This window comes from Elephantulus edwardii, unplaced genomic scaffold, assembly GCF_000299155.1.
Source record: "Elephantulus edwardii isolate Elephantulus edwardi_28Jun2011 unplaced genomic scaffold, EleEdw1.0 scaffold00279, whole genome shotgun sequence".
Classification (NCBI taxonomy): domain Eukaryota; kingdom Metazoa; phylum Chordata; class Mammalia; order Macroscelidea; family Macroscelididae; genus Elephantulus; species Elephantulus edwardii.
In genome coordinates, this window is record NW_006400029.1 from 2,717,952 (window position 1) to 2,735,574 (window position 17,623).

General features: G+C 44.0%; 2 protein-coding genes across 10 annotated transcripts in view; one reads left to right on the forward strand and one right to left on the reverse strand.

The window, feature by feature from the left end:
• FGFR1 (fibroblast growth factor receptor 1) overlaps window positions 1–8,749 on the forward strand; it is a 67,978-nt gene extending 59,229 nt beyond the window's left edge. For 5 of the 9 annotated variants that reach the window (XM_006900285.1, XM_006900278.1, XM_006900282.1 and 2 more), the window contains 11 exons: window positions 162–306; window positions 2,407–2,624; window positions 3,381–3,526; window positions 3,769–3,890; window positions 4,522–4,632; window positions 5,175–5,365; window positions 6,618–6,740; window positions 6,912–6,982; window positions 7,252–7,389; window positions 7,574–7,679; window positions 7,837–8,013. In XM_006900285.1, the coding sequence (XP_006900347.1) occupies window positions 162–306; window positions 2,407–2,624; window positions 3,381–3,526; window positions 3,769–3,890; window positions 4,522–4,632; window positions 5,175–5,365; window positions 6,618–6,740; window positions 6,912–6,982; window positions 7,252–7,389; window positions 7,574–7,679; window positions 7,837–8,013 (1,548 nt within the window). Of the gene's footprint in view, window positions 1–161; window positions 307–2,406; window positions 2,625–3,380; window positions 3,527–3,768; window positions 3,891–4,521; window positions 4,633–5,174; window positions 5,366–6,617; window positions 6,741–6,911; window positions 6,983–7,251; window positions 7,390–7,573; window positions 7,680–7,836 lie in introns of all 9 variants that reach the window. The other 4 variants (XM_006900280.1, XM_006900281.1, XM_006900279.1 and 1 more) reach the window with 3 other exon arrangements.
• Window positions 8,750–13,213: 4,464 nt separating this feature from the next.
• The window catches only part of LETM2 (leucine zipper-EF-hand containing transmembrane protein 2), a 58,141-nt gene continuing 53,731 nt past the window's right edge, over window positions 13,214–17,623 (reverse strand). The window contains exons 8-10 of the mRNA XM_006900286.1: window positions 14,521–14,613; window positions 14,081–14,187; window positions 13,214–13,274 (exon numbers count right to left, since the gene is read on the reverse strand). Coding sequence (XP_006900348.1) covers window positions 13,214–13,274; window positions 14,081–14,187; window positions 14,521–14,613 — 261 coding nt within the window. The remainder of the gene's footprint in view (window positions 13,275–14,080; window positions 14,188–14,520; window positions 14,614–17,623) is intronic.

Here is a 17,623-nt window from a genome sequence, read left to right on the forward strand (position 1 = left end):
GGTCTCGCTGCCTGGTGGTTTTTGTTTGTTCATTTTTGCAAAGGAGACGCTGGGAAACATTTCCTCCTCTGACTCCCCCCCTTCTCTCTCTCCCTTTCTCTGTGTCTCTTAGAGGTCTCATGTCCTGTGCTTGTCCATTTTGCTTCCGTTGTCTCTTCTAGACTGCCGGAGTTAATACCACCGACAAAGAGATGGAAGTGCTTCACTTAAGGAATGTCTCCTTTGAGGACGCGGGGGAGTATACGTGCTTGGCGGGTAACTCTATCGGACTCTCCCATCACTCTGCATGGTTGACCGTTCTGGAAGGTATACACTGTACTTCTCCTCTCGATGTCCTGCCCTCGCCATGGGCACGGGGGGAGCATGCATTGCAGGACTAGGGGAGACACAGAGCCATGAGGCATAGAGGAATGGATTTCATGGACCAGCAGACAGTTCTCTGCCTGCCACAGGCCTAGTCATGCTCCAGCATTTTGTCTAACCTTGAATTCGCTCAGCCCACTGAGCAGCTTTCCTAGTTGTATGGGAACATGGAGGCCTCCCACCTCCTGCCTGCATTCTGGCTCTCCCCTTGGTCCATACAATGCATGCGTGGGATCTGGATTTAACCTGCAGCCGGCGCTTCTCCAGGCAAGCTCCTTCCATCCTTAGGTCCAGCAGCCTTTCCTCAGCCGTTTGATACTGAGTGAATTGTCTGAGCCTTTTTGGCAGCCTCTAGAAACTTAGAGATGGCTACACTTCTTTTCTAAATACAGACATTAGATACACGGGGCTTGCCCTAACCTACCCTTCCATGGTGCGAGCCTCTAATTTAGGAGGAGAGGTTCTTAACCACAACAGGTGAACGTCAGCTGTTCTGAATAAAGCCTATCTCGCGGCCGTAGCAGAAGGTTTGATGATGCTCCTGTTTCTCCTCTTTGGCGACTGGGCCTCTCCTGTTGAGATAGAAGGTACACATGTTGGGCCAGGAAGGAAGGAGCCTGTGGCCTGCTCAGGTGGTGGGATGGTGACTGCGGGGTCAGAGCTGGTTGGTGCTGCCTCTCTGAGTGTCCTGCCTGTGGGCCTGGCCTGGATGCTGTTCTCTTCTTGTTCCTGCTGACACTGCCCTCTCTCCCCTTCTCTCTCCTTCTGCCTTGCTTGCCTGACAGGGTCTGATAATGCCTCTCATTGAGGCAGAGAAGAGTTCTGTTTTTGTCATTGTCATTGTCCTTGTTCTGTTTGTGTTTCTCGTGTACTCTCTTCATTTCTTAGCATTAAGAGGAGAGAGATAAAAAACAAACCAGAAACACTTCTCCCTGTTATCAGCTCTGCTGTCTCCTTGTCAGGCTGTGGGAAGTTTTCTTCTAGGCTCAATCTGGGGTTGTATCTTGTGCCTCTCTGGGAAGGTTTCCCAGGGGTGGCTGGCTAGTGCGTTTGAAAGGAGGAGGGGGAGGAGACCTGTGGAGGACAGAGGGGCATTCACACTGTGGGGCAAGGAATGTTCCGGGAAGAAGCCCAGGCCCTGTGTGCTGAGATGTGAACCCTCTCAGCCATCTCACACTGAAGAGAAAAATGGAACTGAGTTGGCTTCTGGAGGGAAAGGGGATGGTTCTAAGTGGAAGATGGGAGAATAAGACAATTCGCTGTGTGCCCCTTTTCCCCCCTAAACACACGCATTTCCTTCATATGTGTTTAGGAGTTAAAGCCTTGTCTCCACTCGCATTAAATTTTTAGATTTTAGAAGTTCGGACTTGTGAGTAGAATTCTTAAGAAGTACAATCAATCAATCAATAAATACAAGAAAGCCATTCCCCCACCCCGTATAGAGCAGTACAAATATATTTGGAAATTACATGGGTTTTGTCTATGACTTACATAGGTGTGAATATTTACCTATCTGACCTGGTAGATGATGGGTAGATGGGAAAATCAGGATAGACTGTTAGCCATCATTTACTCTCATTCTTTGGGGTCTATGTTGGTGCTGCAGACAGAACAAGGTACCATCCCTGCCCTTGTGGGACTTGTAGATAGTCAAGGACAGAAGACCTATATACCCCCATCCCCAGGTGATAGGTGCTTGTACACAGCACTGATGCTGTTAGAGAAGGGGCAGCTTTTCCCTGAGGAGATTGAGAGGCTGTCAGACATGAAGCATCATTTCTCCATTGCAAGAGTCCATGGTACCGGACTGGTCTAGCTGAGCACGGAGAGCTCGGGCCTAATGAGGATAGGGCTTGAATCTAATCCATCCTTCCTGCTGGGTTCAAGTCAGGCTCACAGGAAGTCCCATCCTACCAGTGCCAGAATCCCTATCCTTTCTTGGACATGCTTTGATTCAGTCCTAAAAATTCCTAGGGGAAGGAACTAGGGCCTTAGTAGTGTGGTTGCACGGAACCTGCTAACACTCTGTTCACACTGACTCAGCCCTGGAAGAGAGACCAGCGGTGATAACCTCGCCTTTGTACCTGGAGATCATCATCTATTGTACAGGGGCCTTCCTCATCTCCTGCATGGTGGGGTCTGTCATCATCTACAAGATGAAGAGCGGCACCAAGAAAAGTGACTTCCACAGCCAAATGGCCGTGCACAAGCTGGCCAAGAGCATCCCTCTGCGCAGACAGGTAACAGAAAGTAGATGGGGGGTTTGCATGTTCTGCACTACCTTGTCTCCTGAGCCTCCAACGGGGGCTTGTCTATGGCCCTCTTGCTCTCTATCTTCTCCACTATCCCTTACCTGCTACTCTGTGGTTTTGCCTTCTGGTGTCTGAGCCAGAGCCAGTAGACCATCCTGAACTAAGTGATCTAGAGTCAAATTTAAAGTTGTTTAAGCCCCTGAGCTCTCTAATCTCACCATACCCCCAAAGGCAAGGCCCCTGTCCGCCTGGCATGTGGACCAGGGGAAAACCTGATTCAAACTGAGTAAGTTCCCCAGACATTCTCTTCCTCAGTATATTCACCATCTCCTCACAAAAGGACATGATACAGAAGCCTTCAAAAGAAGTAAACATTCACTCCTGATTGTGAGAGGTGCTTTGGAAATTAGAAATCCATAATTAGGCAGAGTTTTCACAAAGAGTTGTGAGAAAACTCAAGTACTAGAATGATAAGGGGTAAATGCCAAGCTGGAAGAGGTATTCAAAGATCATGTAGCATATTTATTTTAAAGGTGAGTAAACTGAAACCCAGAAAGATTAGTGGGTGGCAAAATTAATTCAGTCCTAGAACTTAGGTCTTCTGACCTTGAGTTTTTCTACCTACAGTTCTTTTGTTGAGGAGTTTACAGCAAATACACAGAAACACACCTCTGCCATTGGTGGAAAGCCCTGACTAGGAATGAGAATCCGATGTCACTTTCTCCCCTCTTCTTGCTAGAAAGGTGACCCCACTCTTTTCTATAGGTATCAGCTGACTCTAGTGCGTCTATGAACTCCGGAGTTTTGCTGGTTCGACCTTCTCGACTCTCCTCCAGTGGAACTCCCATGCTGGCTGGAGTCTCTGAATATGAGCTTCCTGAAGACCCTCGCTGGGAGCTGCCTCGAGACAGGTAATGTTCTAATGCCAACTTAAGAAGATCCTTTCATAGTTACTTTGACAGTGGAAATGGTGTATGCTGAGACTCTCTAGGAAGTGAAAGTACACTCCAGAAATCATAATTTCCACTTTCATAATCGTAATTTCCACTTTCTGCTTATAAGTTGGGTGAAATATGAAGAAGTAGACATAGAATGTCCTCTAAAGGAAGGAATTGTGCCAGCCCCAATTTATGCCATTCTTCTTTTCCCAAAGACTGGTTCTTGGCAAACCCCTGGGAGAGGGCTGCTTTGGACAGGTGGTGTTGGCTGAGGCCATTGGGCTGGACAAGGACAAACCCAACCGTGTGACCAAAGTGGCTGTAAAGATGTTGAAGTGTAAGTGATGTTTCTGTCCTTTAAAAGCAGTCCCTTTTCTTTGTAAGTAAATGGTGGGCCTTGGGCCAAGAGACCTTCTCTGGTGTCCCCTGATTGCTCACACCTGCTACCCTGGCTGTTTAGGGATACTTGGGGATGGAGGGGTATTCTGCACTCTGAGCTTGCTGTGGCTGTACTTTTTTTCCCTTGATGTCAGCTTGGGTCATGATCAAATATTATAGATCTTATAAGTAGCTGATTTTTCTCACCGTATTCTGTCATAGTCATTGCCACATTTTGCAACAACTGCTCTCATAAGGAAGCTCTGTTGGTCTAATGGGTAAGAAGCTGCATTGCTGACCCAAAGGCAGGCAGATCGGATCTACCAGCTGCTCCTTAGGAGAAAGATGGGCAATCTCTGCAATTTACAGTCTCTGAAAACCCTCTAGAGTGTCAGCTATGGCTTGGTTCTGACTCAGTGGCAATGACTTTTTGAGTGAGCTCCCATAAGAGGTAAGGGAGCTGATTGGGAGGAGAAAAGCAAGTCCCAGAGAAAAGAAACTTTGGCCAAACACCCTCTCCCTCTCCTTGGGTTTTCTGCTGTTTTCCTTCTAAAATAAATGGCATCACCTTCTCTGGTTTGTTTGTTAAGCGGATGCAACTGAGAAAGACCTGTCAGACCTGATTTCAGAGATGGAGATGATGAAGATGATTGGGAAGCACAAGAACATCATCAACCTGCTGGGGGCTTGCACACAGGATGGTATGGGCCAAGCCAGGCTAGCTTTTCCACCCTATCTCGAGCAAGGTCCTGAGAAGAAACATGGGATTCATGTTCAAATAGTAAGGCCTCTCAGGGGGAAGATTCAGAACAGGTGTCAGGGTGCTCCCACCTGGAGCTATCAGGAACAAGTCATCCTTTAGCGACTGTCAAGGACAAGGGTTGAGAAGAAAGGCTGGGTTAGCAGGAGTTGGAATGCATGTCGTAGAGTCTAGGCCGATGACTGTGGTCAACTGAGAATATCGGCATTTAGGTTCACACAGAGAGTATGGATATGAGCAGGAGTATATGATCAGATCTGTTAGGTCCCTGAATTTTGCTTGGGAACATTCTAAATGATGTTGAGACACGTGGTGTTGACTGACTTGGGTAATGGAATGAATCCTGGTCCTCTAATAAGGAAATTGTAGGATTAGGGAGCAAATTCATAGTGTGCATAAATTGTATGTTCCTTGAAGAGAAGTTAAATGTGCTGGCTGCCTACCTGCCCTGATGATCTTTTTCTTTCTCCCTGTGCTCCCCAGGTCCTTTGTATGTCATTGTGGAATATGCCTCCAAGGGTAACCTGCGGGAATACCTGCAGGCCAGGAGACCTCCAGGGCTGGAATACTGTTACAACCCCAGTCACAACCCAGAGGAACAGCTCTCCTCCAAGGACCTGGTGTCCTGTGCCTACCAAGTGGCCCGCGGCATGGAGTATCTTGCCTCCAAAAAGGTGTGGAACCTAAATGCTCAGATCTTGTGGATGAAATCGGGGTGGGAGCAGAGCTCAGCTAGTACTATCTCCAGCTAATGGTTTTGAATCCTATGATCAAGTTGTATATTTCTGAGCACTGATTACATATGCTACTTTATGAATTTTGGGAGAAATATCAGTAGAACTTAGTGGCCTTGGGATCAAACCCAATGAAGTTTAAATCTGTGCCATAACATATTCTGTGGAGCCTTAGATATAAAACAGTACTACCTGTACTGTAGCACTGGCACGGAGATAGCATAAAGTCATCTATGAGGGTATAAAGTACAGTTTCTGGTGCTTAATAAGTGAGGGCTTTGAGCTACAACTTGGACTGGTTATCCTGCACCTTGGGAGCCAAGACTCAGCTCATGTTCCCACTTGTGCAAACTGACCTGCGCTATACAATTTTAGGACTGTGAGGTATGAGGCAATGGCTAAGAGTTGCCTCCGTAACCTGCCTACTTTGTCATTAGATCCGAAAACCTGGGTGGTGCCCAGTTGCCACAAACATTTTGATCATAGGTGCAATAGAAAAGTCCTGAACAAGAGGAGAAACAGAAAATAAAACTTTAGATTATCATGGAATCCTGATAAACCTCAAACTATTGCCCGAAAATAATCTTTAGACCGTAAACTAAAAATATCCCCCGAAGGTTTCTTAAAACCAGGCAATAATTTAGCTTAATTTGTAAAGAATATCTGCCTTGAGCATTGTACTCTTTTAAGATCTGTTTGAAATAAAATTGACAACACTAACTTGAAAAATTAGGTGGCTGTGAGTTTAGGAATTGTTGGTTTATGGTCTACTGTACATATTCTCAACAGCAATGAAAAGAAGTACATTGCCAGCAGGGAAGAGAAACATAAGCATAGTATTACATTAAACAAGTTGGCCTTAAAGAAAACAATACAAGAATTGGAAGGATCAAGAAGAGACAAATGAAGAGGATTTGCTAAAGTGACAGGATCTGGGAAGGAGGAGTTTGAAGTGGTTGAAGGGAAGTGGACTTTTGTTGGAGGGAAATAGAATGTTCAGGAACTAGAGTCAAGTGTGAAGAGAGAAGGCCCATGAAATATGTTGGTCTACGTACTGGCTAAAAAATGAGTCCTGGACTCTAGTCACTGGATGCTGATGCATGTTTTATAGTTGTTGGGCCCTGAAGCCTTACAGCTCCTCACTCACATACCACCCCCCTTCTCTCGTGGCTCTCCCCTCCCTGCTCCACAGTGCATACACCGAGACTTGGCTGCCAGGAATGTCCTGGTGACAGAGGACAATGTGATGAAGATTGCTGACTTTGGCCTAGCCAGGGACATTCACCACATTGACTACTATAAAAAGACAACTAATGTAAGTGCTGATATGCCCACTAGGTTTTCTCCCACCAAGATTTCTCTTTTGTAACCAGTACAGGCTATCTGCTGGAGAAATGATGTGGGAGGACAAGCTGAAAATGGGCACGTCTTCCAGTCCAATCTGCTAGTGCCCCTGCTTGTCTCTGACCTTGCTGTCCACTTGCAGGGCCGACTGCCTGTGAAGTGGATGGCTCCGGAGGCATTGTTTGACCGGATCTACACCCATCAGAGTGATGTGTGAGTTTGAAATAAACAGCTGGGATATTTTGGGTAGAAGATGTCCAAGTTAGGCGTCCTGCATTCTCTCTCACAGGAGGCAGGTGGAGGTCCCTTTTCTGTACCAATTCACTTTCTTCCCAGTTACTGAAAGGTCATTCTGGACTTGTGTTGGAGGAGGCGAGGTTCAAGAGGACCACCTGACCTGCTGGTGGAAGAGGGAGATGGAAGTGACTATAGACTGGCCTAGTTTGTTCTCTCAGACTCACTGGTTCTGCGCTTATCCACAGGTGGTCCTTTGGGGTGCTTCTGTGGGAAATCTTCACTCTGGGGGGCTCCCCATATCCTGGCGTGCCTGTGGAGGAGCTTTTCAAGCTGCTGAAGGAAGGTCATCGTATGGACAAGCCCAGTAACTGCACCAATGAGCTGTAAGCATGAGATGGTATCTGAGGTCTTGGGTTAGACACTTGGATAAAGAACATTGTGTTTGGTGGAGAAGAGCCACAATTTTTAAGATAAAACCATTCTCAGAGTCACATCTCCCATCAATCTTCCACCAACAATCTTTAACTCTGTCTCTTTTCCTCCCCCTGCTTCACGATCCCCCCACAGGTACATGATGATGCGGGACTGTTGGCATGCAGTACCTTCTCAAAGACCTACCTTCAAGCAGCTGGTGGAGGACCTGGATCGCATTGTGGCCTTGACTTCCAACCAGGTAAAGGCTGTCTGAGCCTCAGCTTCATGGTCCTCCTCATTTCTATCACCTTTGCTTTTTTAACCATTTAGCATTCCATTTTCCTTAGGTACAATTCTGAGTCGGCATTGTTGCAAAAAGAATGCCAAATCCACTAGTCTTTTCTTTCCTGTCACAGGAGTATCTGGACCTGTCAATGCCCCTGGACCAATACTCCCCCAGTTTTCCTGACACTCGAAGCTCCACTTGCTCCTCAGGGGAAGATTCTGTCTTCTCTCACGAGCCGTTACCTGAGGAGCCCTGTCTGCCCCGACACCCAGCCCAGCTTGCCAATGGCGGACTCAAACGACGCTGACTACCACCCTTCCTGATCTCCTCCCCAGACTTCATCAACTGTAACCCTCACCCACCACTCCTGCTGGACTCACTGCCTTTCCTTTTTTCCTTTCCCTGCTGGCATGAGCCAGCTGCCTAACGTGAGGCCTTCCTATGTGGCCTGCCTTCACCCCACTGAGCTCACCTCTCTTCCTCTCAAGCTGCCTGTGTGAGAGAGGAGCTGATGGCCACTTCATTCCCTCCCACACGTTGGACCAAGATCCCTCCCTGCCACCTAGCACTGCCTGGAGGGATGGGGAGTGGCAGATGAGCAGGCTTGCTAGAGAGAGCTTACTGAGCTTTCTTGTGTTGGTTTTGTCTGTTTTACCTTAGCCTGTGAGTCTCTTACATTCTGGTGGCAGGTGCCTTGTCCTCAGGGCTACAGCAGTAGGGAGGTCAGTGCTTTGGGCCTCCACTGAAGGTGACCTCTGCTCCAGATAGATGGTGCCAGTGGCTTGTTAATTCCAGTACTAATTTGCTTTGCTGACCAAATACCTGGTACCAGAGGATGGTGAGGCAAAGGCTAGGAGCAGTGTTGTGGCCCTGGGGCCCAGCCCCGTACTGGGGGCTTTGTACATAGCTATGAAGAAAACACAAAGTGTATAAATCTGAGTATATATTTACATGTCTTTTTAAAAGGGTTGATACCAGAGATTTACCCATTGGGTAAGATGCTTCTGGTGGCTGGGAGGCATCAATTGCTATATATTAAAAACCATGAAAAAAGAAAAAAAAAAAGGAAAATGTTTTTTAAAAGGTCATATATTTTTTGCTACTTTTGCTGTTTTATTTTTTTAAATTATGTTCTAAACCTATTTTCAGTTTAGGTCTCTCAATAAAAATTGCTGCTGCTTCATTTTTCTATGGGCTGTGTGAAAAAGGAGAGGATACCAATTGGAAAAGAGGGAAACCCGCGGGCCCTGGGGCTGTGTCCGCGCAGAGCACCCGGCATGGTCCCTGCAGTCTCCTTCTGGCCCCTTTCTCATGAGTCCTGCACTGAGGCTTCCAGGACAGACTTCCTACCTCTCCAGTCCTTTTGGAAAGGCAGGAAAATAAGACATCTGCACAATGGGCAGGAACCTCCTGTCAGTGCATGAGAGGAGCTGGGCAGAGAGCCAGGGCTACAGCAGCCTCAACAACAGATTGCTTCCTCATAGGAAACTGTTGGGGGTGAGCGGGTGTCAGAGAGGGAGCTGGAGCTTACCTTTGAAAGCCACGAGGTAGAGTGTGAATGAGTAAGAGGGAAACTAAGGATTATTCAACATAGGGCCTATAGAAACCCAAATCCAGATGTCTCTCCCTCTCTGATTGGGTGTGGTTTTGCCTGTACTTTGATAGATGAAAGTGGGGTTGTTGGGGGGCAAAGGGGATGGATTTGATCAGCTAAAATTTGTTTTACATGTCAGGCGCCTTCATTTTTCCTAACCTACCCTGTGTTCATGATCATCTCCCAGACTATTTTTCTCCTGTCTAAGCGAACAGAAAGCATTTGCTGGGACTATCAAAGATCTTGGCTTCCTATAGCTCTTCCTGTACAAACTCCACCCCATCCCTCAGGAAAGTGGAAAAAATTCTCTGAATGTTTTTGTTTTGTGACTACTTGGTAATTTACTTCTGCCACCTGCTGGTTATCATTGTACTTCCTAAGTGGATTCTGGCTCCCATTTGTTGTTCGACTTAACTACTTACTCAGCCTCTATACTTACAGCTTACTTTTGCAACTATTACTGGATTGATGCTGGATACAAAAGAAAGGCCAATAAGCTTTCATTTCTCTAGGGAAAGTGGCACTGCTGCCTTAAGTTTCCTTTCTGAGCGAGTTGGTTTGGGCAGCTGAAGTAGTTGTCACTGTTGTAAAATTCTCTCTTATCCTTGTTTCTCTGTAAATATGCAACTGTCAACGTATTACAATTTGCATTCATGTTTAAAGAAAGCATAAATTGGTGAACAGAGCAGGAAATGCATTTTAGTTCTTAAAACAACTTGTTTTGTGACCCGATAGTAATGTCTTTCCTTATAAAATGGTGATGATCACTTCTGCCTTTGCCCTACCTTGAAGCAGTGTTGTGTGAATGTATGGAGAATATATAAAGGGCTTTATATTCCTTGGAAGAGAAATAGAAGGCATGATTATTGTAGCAATGATTTTCTTGCTCTTACTATTCAGATCACACAAGAATTCCCCTAGAGGCCTAAGTGGCTGTCAAATAAAAGATAGTGAGATTGACCTGAGAGAAAATGAAATGGCCATTTTACTTAGATGATCATATTGGGTCTCTGGAGGAAAGGAATCGTTTTATCTAATGAAGACATCGTGCTGTCAAGGCACTCAATGTCTGGCTTGCCGAGGGTTAAAAGATTAGGGTCCAGAATCACCACAGCAGTAATCAATACTGCTTTTCCATTTTTACTAATTGCCATAGGCTGGGGATCATCATTCCCTAGGCACTGCTAATGTAAGGTATTGATCTCAGGTAAGTAAGATTGAACATTAAAGGGTGCAAGAAATCTGTCTTATCAATGACAATGAAGTCGCTGTGTTGATCAGCCACCACTGGGTGGAGCCAGCAGACTAAGAGCTCGGACACATATATTGCGCCCTTCTGCTTTAAAGTTAACCCTTATCTGAATTTCTAAGTGCGCATGGGTAGGGAATAGGAATCTTTAGTCTCGACTTTTAGTATCCAATTGCACTTATTTGACATCACCAATACCAGTAATATTGTAATGTCTGAAGTGTCAACTTAGTAATGCATAAATGCAGGTATGAAGTGCCAAGTACCACCCACCAACCCTTTATTGTAGATTTCTCATCTAAGGATGAGACACAGACCAAGTCTAAACATCACGGAAGGCCAAGTTCTAGAGAACAACTGAAATATTAACTGATGGGTTCATCAGTGGCTGGCAGAGCTAGGGTACAGCTATCTGTAGGAGGCAGAGACCAGGAATGGAAGAAGCTTTAAAACATGCTGCTCTTCCATTGCTTCAGGTGATGAGAGCCAGCCCACGGTGAGTCTGCCAGAACCTAAATGTTGAGGGTAAAAGGTCCTTTTACCAGGACCATTAATATACTATCCTGATTCCTTAATGTGTGGACTGGCACCGAGAAATGATCCCGTGAACATGCAGCCAACTAGAGGTTTAATTGTCCTCATACCAGCAAGGCTGGGGTCAGCAGTGTGGTAAGTCAGACACTCAGGAGCCTCTTCATAATTGTGTGCTCAGTGACTTGGTGTTAGTAGTTTAAAGATGGCCACAGTGGGAATATACGTTTAATTGAAATCTACAACACTACAAAAGTAGCTCCCCCCCACCCCAATTCCCTCAGTGAGCTGATAGCTAATCATTTACCAAAACACCACCAGCTCGGTTTCAGCATGGGGCTAGAGAAGAAATCCTGCAGCCAAACACCTCAGAAAGGGAAAGCGACTGTCTACCTTCTCTGTACTATTATAAAAATGGACGGAGATGTGTATGAAGATGTCTTACATGCCTGCAGGTCCTAGTTGTCATTAATTCAATTCCAACTCATAGCAGCCCTCAGTCAGGTTTCCAAAGCTGTATGTCTGTAAGGGAGGAGCCTGCCTGTCCTGTGAGCAGCTGGTAGATTTAAGCTGCCAGTTTTTCAGTGAGTAGCATAACACATGACACACTACACTCTCGGGGCTGCTAGGATATACTTGTATTTGGGAAAGTAGATCCCTAGGCCTTTCACCCAAGGTGCTACTAAGTAGACTGGACCTTTCAACTTTTTAAGTAACAATTTATGGACATGCACACACACCAAACTCCCTTAAATGCCTAGAGGTAGTCTTAAAACGTGAAGACCAACTGAGGAAAAAAGTGATCAGGAGCATCTGGTCCTAAGCATGCCCATTCTACTCACAGTGAAAGCCAGAAAGAATTTTAGAACAGCCCAACAGAAAATATGAATCACTGAGTTAAACAGGATGGAGCAAGTTAACTAGCTAATCCCTTTCCCACATCTAACGCTTGAAAAGTGGGCTAATTAAAATAGGTGCTATCATTCTTAAAAATGGGAAAATTTATGTGAGTCACCTTGCTACACCAGTGGCAAGCCCCTGGGATGCTGTGTTTGCACACTCTCAGGAAACAAGTTCATCAGCTGTTCACGGTGGGACGTGTCTTCCAATAGAGAAGAGGTTTGTGATGATCTTCATTTAGTGATTTCAGACAGGGCAAATGGAAGTTTTACTTGGTTTAATTGACTCTGATGTCGTAACTGCTTTCAATTTTACAGTGAGAAAGCAAATTTCATCACCCACAGCTTGAAAGTTTTTTAGTCTTCATACTGAAAACGGGGAACTTAAATACTAAGTACTTGTTCCTAGGTAGCATGGGGATTATATCAGACTTGAACAACCCCTGTGACTAACAAATAGCCTTATTTACGAAAGACTGATCAGAAAAACACACACCCAGCAAAAACAAATGGTTAAGTCTTAAACCCTTAATTATGTCTCCTTGCAAAATGGTGGCTAATGAAAGCCATATGTGCTAGAATAGTGGCAGCCGCCCAGATTCCTGAAGTCTCTGCAGGCCAGAGGAGGGATGTCTGTCAGAACAGCCGAGCAGCTGCCAAAGCTTTTTGATTGCCAATCTGTTTAACTCCATTTTCTCCTCTGAGAAACACTTTTTCTATCCAGATTTTCCTATGAGTGTATCCATCCACCTCAGACACTGTTCCTACCGATGGGTCTCTCGAAAAGAATTGGTTAGTCCAGTGTGCTCACAGAGGTCTGTAGGATTTTCAAGTACTTGGGGTTCCAAGCCATAGGAGGCAGAGTTATCTAAGGTGCCAACCTGAATTCCACTATGTAAAATCTTTCCTTGCTTAAAGGTCATGTGCACAAATACGATGCTGTCCAAAACCAACTAGGGGGTGGAGTAACTTTATACATGTATAGTTGGCAAAGTGAAGTAGGATGACATAATGTTATGGAGGAAATGAACTTTGCCATTATATTTCTCTAAGCAGTCTGAACTTGGTTTCGCTGCTCACATCATTTAAAATGGTGACAAGTCCTCAAACTGATCCAAGACCAAATGGCTGACCATCTCAATCCAGGCACAGAGAGTCTTAGCTGGGAGGCCCTTTGCGAATGCCACCGCTGAGAGCAGGAAGCTGGGGAGAAAGCTTCATCCTTAAGTGATCCTTAAGCTCCTCTTGAATTAGCCTTGCTGTTCTGGGATGTATTTTGTGAGTTGGCCTGGAATGTGTAGGTTAAAAACACAAGGACTTTAGGCACTGATCACAGTCAAAAGTGTAACTTCTTAAGAAAACAGAGCCATGGAAGTTGCTGTCAGTTCTTCCTTATGGCAGCTTCACGTGTGTCAGAGTAGAACTGTTTCTTAGCATCAGTAAATCCCCTTTGAAGCACCTGGATAAACTCAAACTTTGAACCTTCCCATCTACAGCAAAGTGCATTAACTGCACCATCTAGGGACCATATACAATTTCTGAATTTACCTTGATAATAAAGGCATACAAAGCAAGCCCCTGTGTGCGTTGGAGCATTTTTCTAGATGTTGACCTCTTTGTGTGTTCTTAGATTCATCAGGAATCAGCAAAGGCACTACACAGTTCAACTCTCCCATGACACTCTCCCTTATTGTTTACTTGTGTCAGCCAAATGAGCATAGTAAACAAGTCATTTCTTAACATACAGTTCCTCTAGAATTTAAATAGGGGTTTTTTGCTAGTATATTTTGACACTAGGGGTCTGTGTAAGATAAACTATGTAGGGAAACAATTTCCATCTGGAAAAGAAAAAAATAACCTGCTTATGTTGTAATTAGCTTCAAATCTTAACATGTTTCATTTGCTACACAGTTGTATTGGTTGACCTTTTTTTTGTTTTCATTCTTGGATAATTGAGGTAAAAATGAGTGGTTATCAGGTGACTAAATTTCACCTGACATCTTCCTGTTTGGAAAGAAAAACTACTGTGTAGTAGTTATAAGTCTGGCTTCTTAAAGCCCTTACAGATAATTAGAGGTTGGGTTTGTTAATTTTTTAAAATACAGCTTCTTTTGACGAAGTGATGGATTCTTTAGGTGATGGAATGGGAATGGATGGTGTTCTTGGTGGTGATGATGTGACTAGGGGTACTTGTTTCATTTCTTCATCCTTATACATCGGAACAGATTATTGATTTTAAAAAAAATGTGTACTAAATACATAGCCACACCCATGATGGCCAGAAATTTCTAACAAATACTTCATATTCTGGAACATAGAACAAATGCTAAATCTAATTACATATAAACAAGCTTTGAACTTTCCTAGAAACAGATCCAAAGCACAAGAAATAAAAGGAACAATGCTGTTGAGCACTGTCAAGTCGGAACCCACTCATAGCTAACACTGGCAGATTTTAAGACGCAGATATGGATTGAAATTTAGTTTCATTAAAGGGGTTAAAATTATTTTTAAAAATAAAATAAAAATTCATTTTCTAACCTTACTTTCCTTCTGTTGAGGTACAGGATCCATCATGTTCTCTTTAGATTCAGGAGATGCAGATGATCCTACTGGAATATTAGTCTTTGGAACCTAAAATTAAAAAAATGTGCAGTCATAATGAGCTTTGTGATCAGAAAGCAAATACATCCACAGTAATCAGTACTTGTTAGCACAATTTGCTTTGCACTAAATCCTCAGTCACTGACTTGCCAGTTGTGATCCTTTTCTCATAGTCTCAAAAAGTTGTCATTTATCAATTACTCCTCAGTTTCTTCTACCAGCACTGACATAGCTCAGTGAATATTGACATTATTTTTAGTGTCTGATAATTACAATATCTGATAAATTTGTCTAACTTAATATGATAGGGTTGCTTAATAGATTCTCCTATAAGCAACAAGAAAATGGTGGGAGGGGGCACATACATAATATAGCTCTTTAGAAGGGAATTTTTTTGCATATTTTAGAAGGGGAGAGGCTACAATAAATCCAGAATTTTCTATTCAGTATGTCTCAAAATTCCTTATAGATTCTAATATGCTGCTTGTTCTAATTTCGTATTTGTTGTTCTTATGTGCTGTTGAGTCGCTTAGACTCAGTAGCCCTAGGTACAAGAGCCCTAAACCCTGCTCTATCCTGTGCCAACCTCACTGTCTCTGACACACCCCTCCCACTACCCCAATCCCTGAATTGATCCATCTCATCGAGGGTCTTCCTCTCCTGTGCTGTTTCTCCACTGTCCCAAACATGACATCCCTTTCCAAGGACTGGTCCCTCCTTGCAACATGCCTAGAGGATGTCAGACAAAAAGCTTCAGAATCCTGCCTCCAAGGAGCCCCCTGGCTTCACCTTCTCCAGGACAAACTCAGTTGTTCTCCTAGCAGTCCAGGTTATATTCAACACTTCTCCAGCACCATAGCTCAAAGGCATCAATTCTCTTGCTATCATCCCTAGTCATTGGCCAACTCTCCGAAGCATAGCACATAATTGCAAAGGCTAGAGCCCAGATTAGGCACATCTTAGTCTCCAGATGACTTTCCCAATGCAGTTTGTCTCTTGATTTCCTGGCTGCTGGTACCAAGAATGTCAACTGTGGAGCCAAACAAACTAAAACTCTTAACTATCTCAATCTCTTCACCATCCATACTGATTCTGCCAATTGGCCCAGTGGTAAGAATCTTTGTTTTCCTGATGTTGAGCTTCAGTCCATAATAAAGGCTGCAGTCCTTGACCCTCTGCAGCAAGTGCTTCAAGTCCTCCTCAGTTTCAGCAAACAGGGTTGTGTCATCTGCATAACACAGATTGTTGATAAATCTTCCACCAATCCTGATGCCACATTCCTCCAAGTACAGCCCAGAGTCCTGGATGATCTGTTCTGCATACAGATTGAAAAAGTATGGAGACCAGATACATCCTTGGCGGACCCCCTTCTCAATTTTGAACCATGCAGTGTCTCCTTGCTCTTTCATATAAGCACAATCAAATGTTCTGGGATTCACATTCTTCTCAGAGTCAGCCATAGCTTTTTGTGATCCACATAGTCAAAAGCCTTTGCATAGTCAACAGGGATTAAAAACAATCAGTGAAATTCATAGGACCTTGTGAAAGTCCTAAATTCCCAGGTCTTCCTTACTCAAAAAACATCATTGGGGTAATGCATTTATATTTAATACAATACAGTTTATATATAATACAATAATTAAAACCCCAATTTAGCTCAGAGACACTGCTAATCCAAAATTTCTTTGTTCCTAAGAGCAGTCTAAAAATTACAAATACTTTTAATCTGTTTTAAATGTATACTCTAGGAATTTGACAAGAGTGAGAATTTTAGTACATGTTCTTTGCTCCAAAATTGCTTCCATTCTCCCTAGAACCCTTCCTAAACTAAGGCCACATCCAGACAGCCCACTAAACTCACTGCTATCAAGTCCGTTCTGATTGATAACAACCCTATACAAAATAACACAGCTGCCCCATAGGATGTCCAAGACTGTAAATCTTTATATAGACTAATCTTCCTTCTGCAGAGCTCTGATTTCAAACACCTGACATTTTGCTCTGTAGCCCTCAAGCACCACCAGAGTTCCCTAGATCCATACTGTTGTTTGTGGTGGTTATGTGCTGTCAAACTGGGTGCCATTCATAGCAACTCTGAACAACAGGTCTGAATCCTGACCTATCCTATGCCAACCTCACAATCTACAAAACACTTGAACACATTGCTGCAGTCAGTCCATCTCATTGAGGGTCTTCCTCTCCTTTGCTGACCTTACACCTTTACTAGCATGATATCCCTTTCCAAGGAATATCCCCTACTAGTAACATGGGAGCACTCTGGCTGCACATTCTTCAAGATTTTTGTGTTACCTTCTTCAAGATTTATCTGTTTGTTCTTTTGGCAGTCCATGGGATACTCAGTACTCTTCTGTAACATCACAACTCAAAGGCATTAGTTTTTCTTCTGTCAGACTTATTCATGGTCCAGCTCTCAAACTCATAGCAAGTGACTGAAAGGATCATGATTAGAATCGGGAACACCTTAGTTTTCAAACTGACATCATTCCTCTTCAGTACTTTGAAGACTTTGCCAATGCAATATGTCTTTTGATTTTTTGACTGCTGGTATCAAGGGTGTTGATGATGGATCCAAGTAAGACAAAATCGTTGACAGTTTCAATCTTTTCTCCATCTATCATGATGTTGCCAGGTGACCCAGTGGTGAACACTTTTTTTTATGTTGAGATGTAATCTATTGATCTTCTGAATGAGATTGATCATCAGCAAGCATTCTGAGTCCTCACTCTCATCAAGCAAGGTTGTGTCATGTGCATTGCACAGGCAATCCTGATGCCACATTTTTCTTCAGAGTCCAGCTTCTCAAATTATCTGTTGAGCATTCAGGTTGAATAGGCTTGGAAAAAGAATACAGCCCTGATGCACACCATTCTTATTTTTTCAACTATACAGTGTTCCCTTGCTCTGTTCAGATAGCAGCCTCTTGATCTAGGTAAAGCTTTGCATGAGCACTATTAAATGTGGGATTCCCATTCTCCTAGTGCCACAGACTGTTCCAAACTCAGCTGAATGTCTGAAAGTT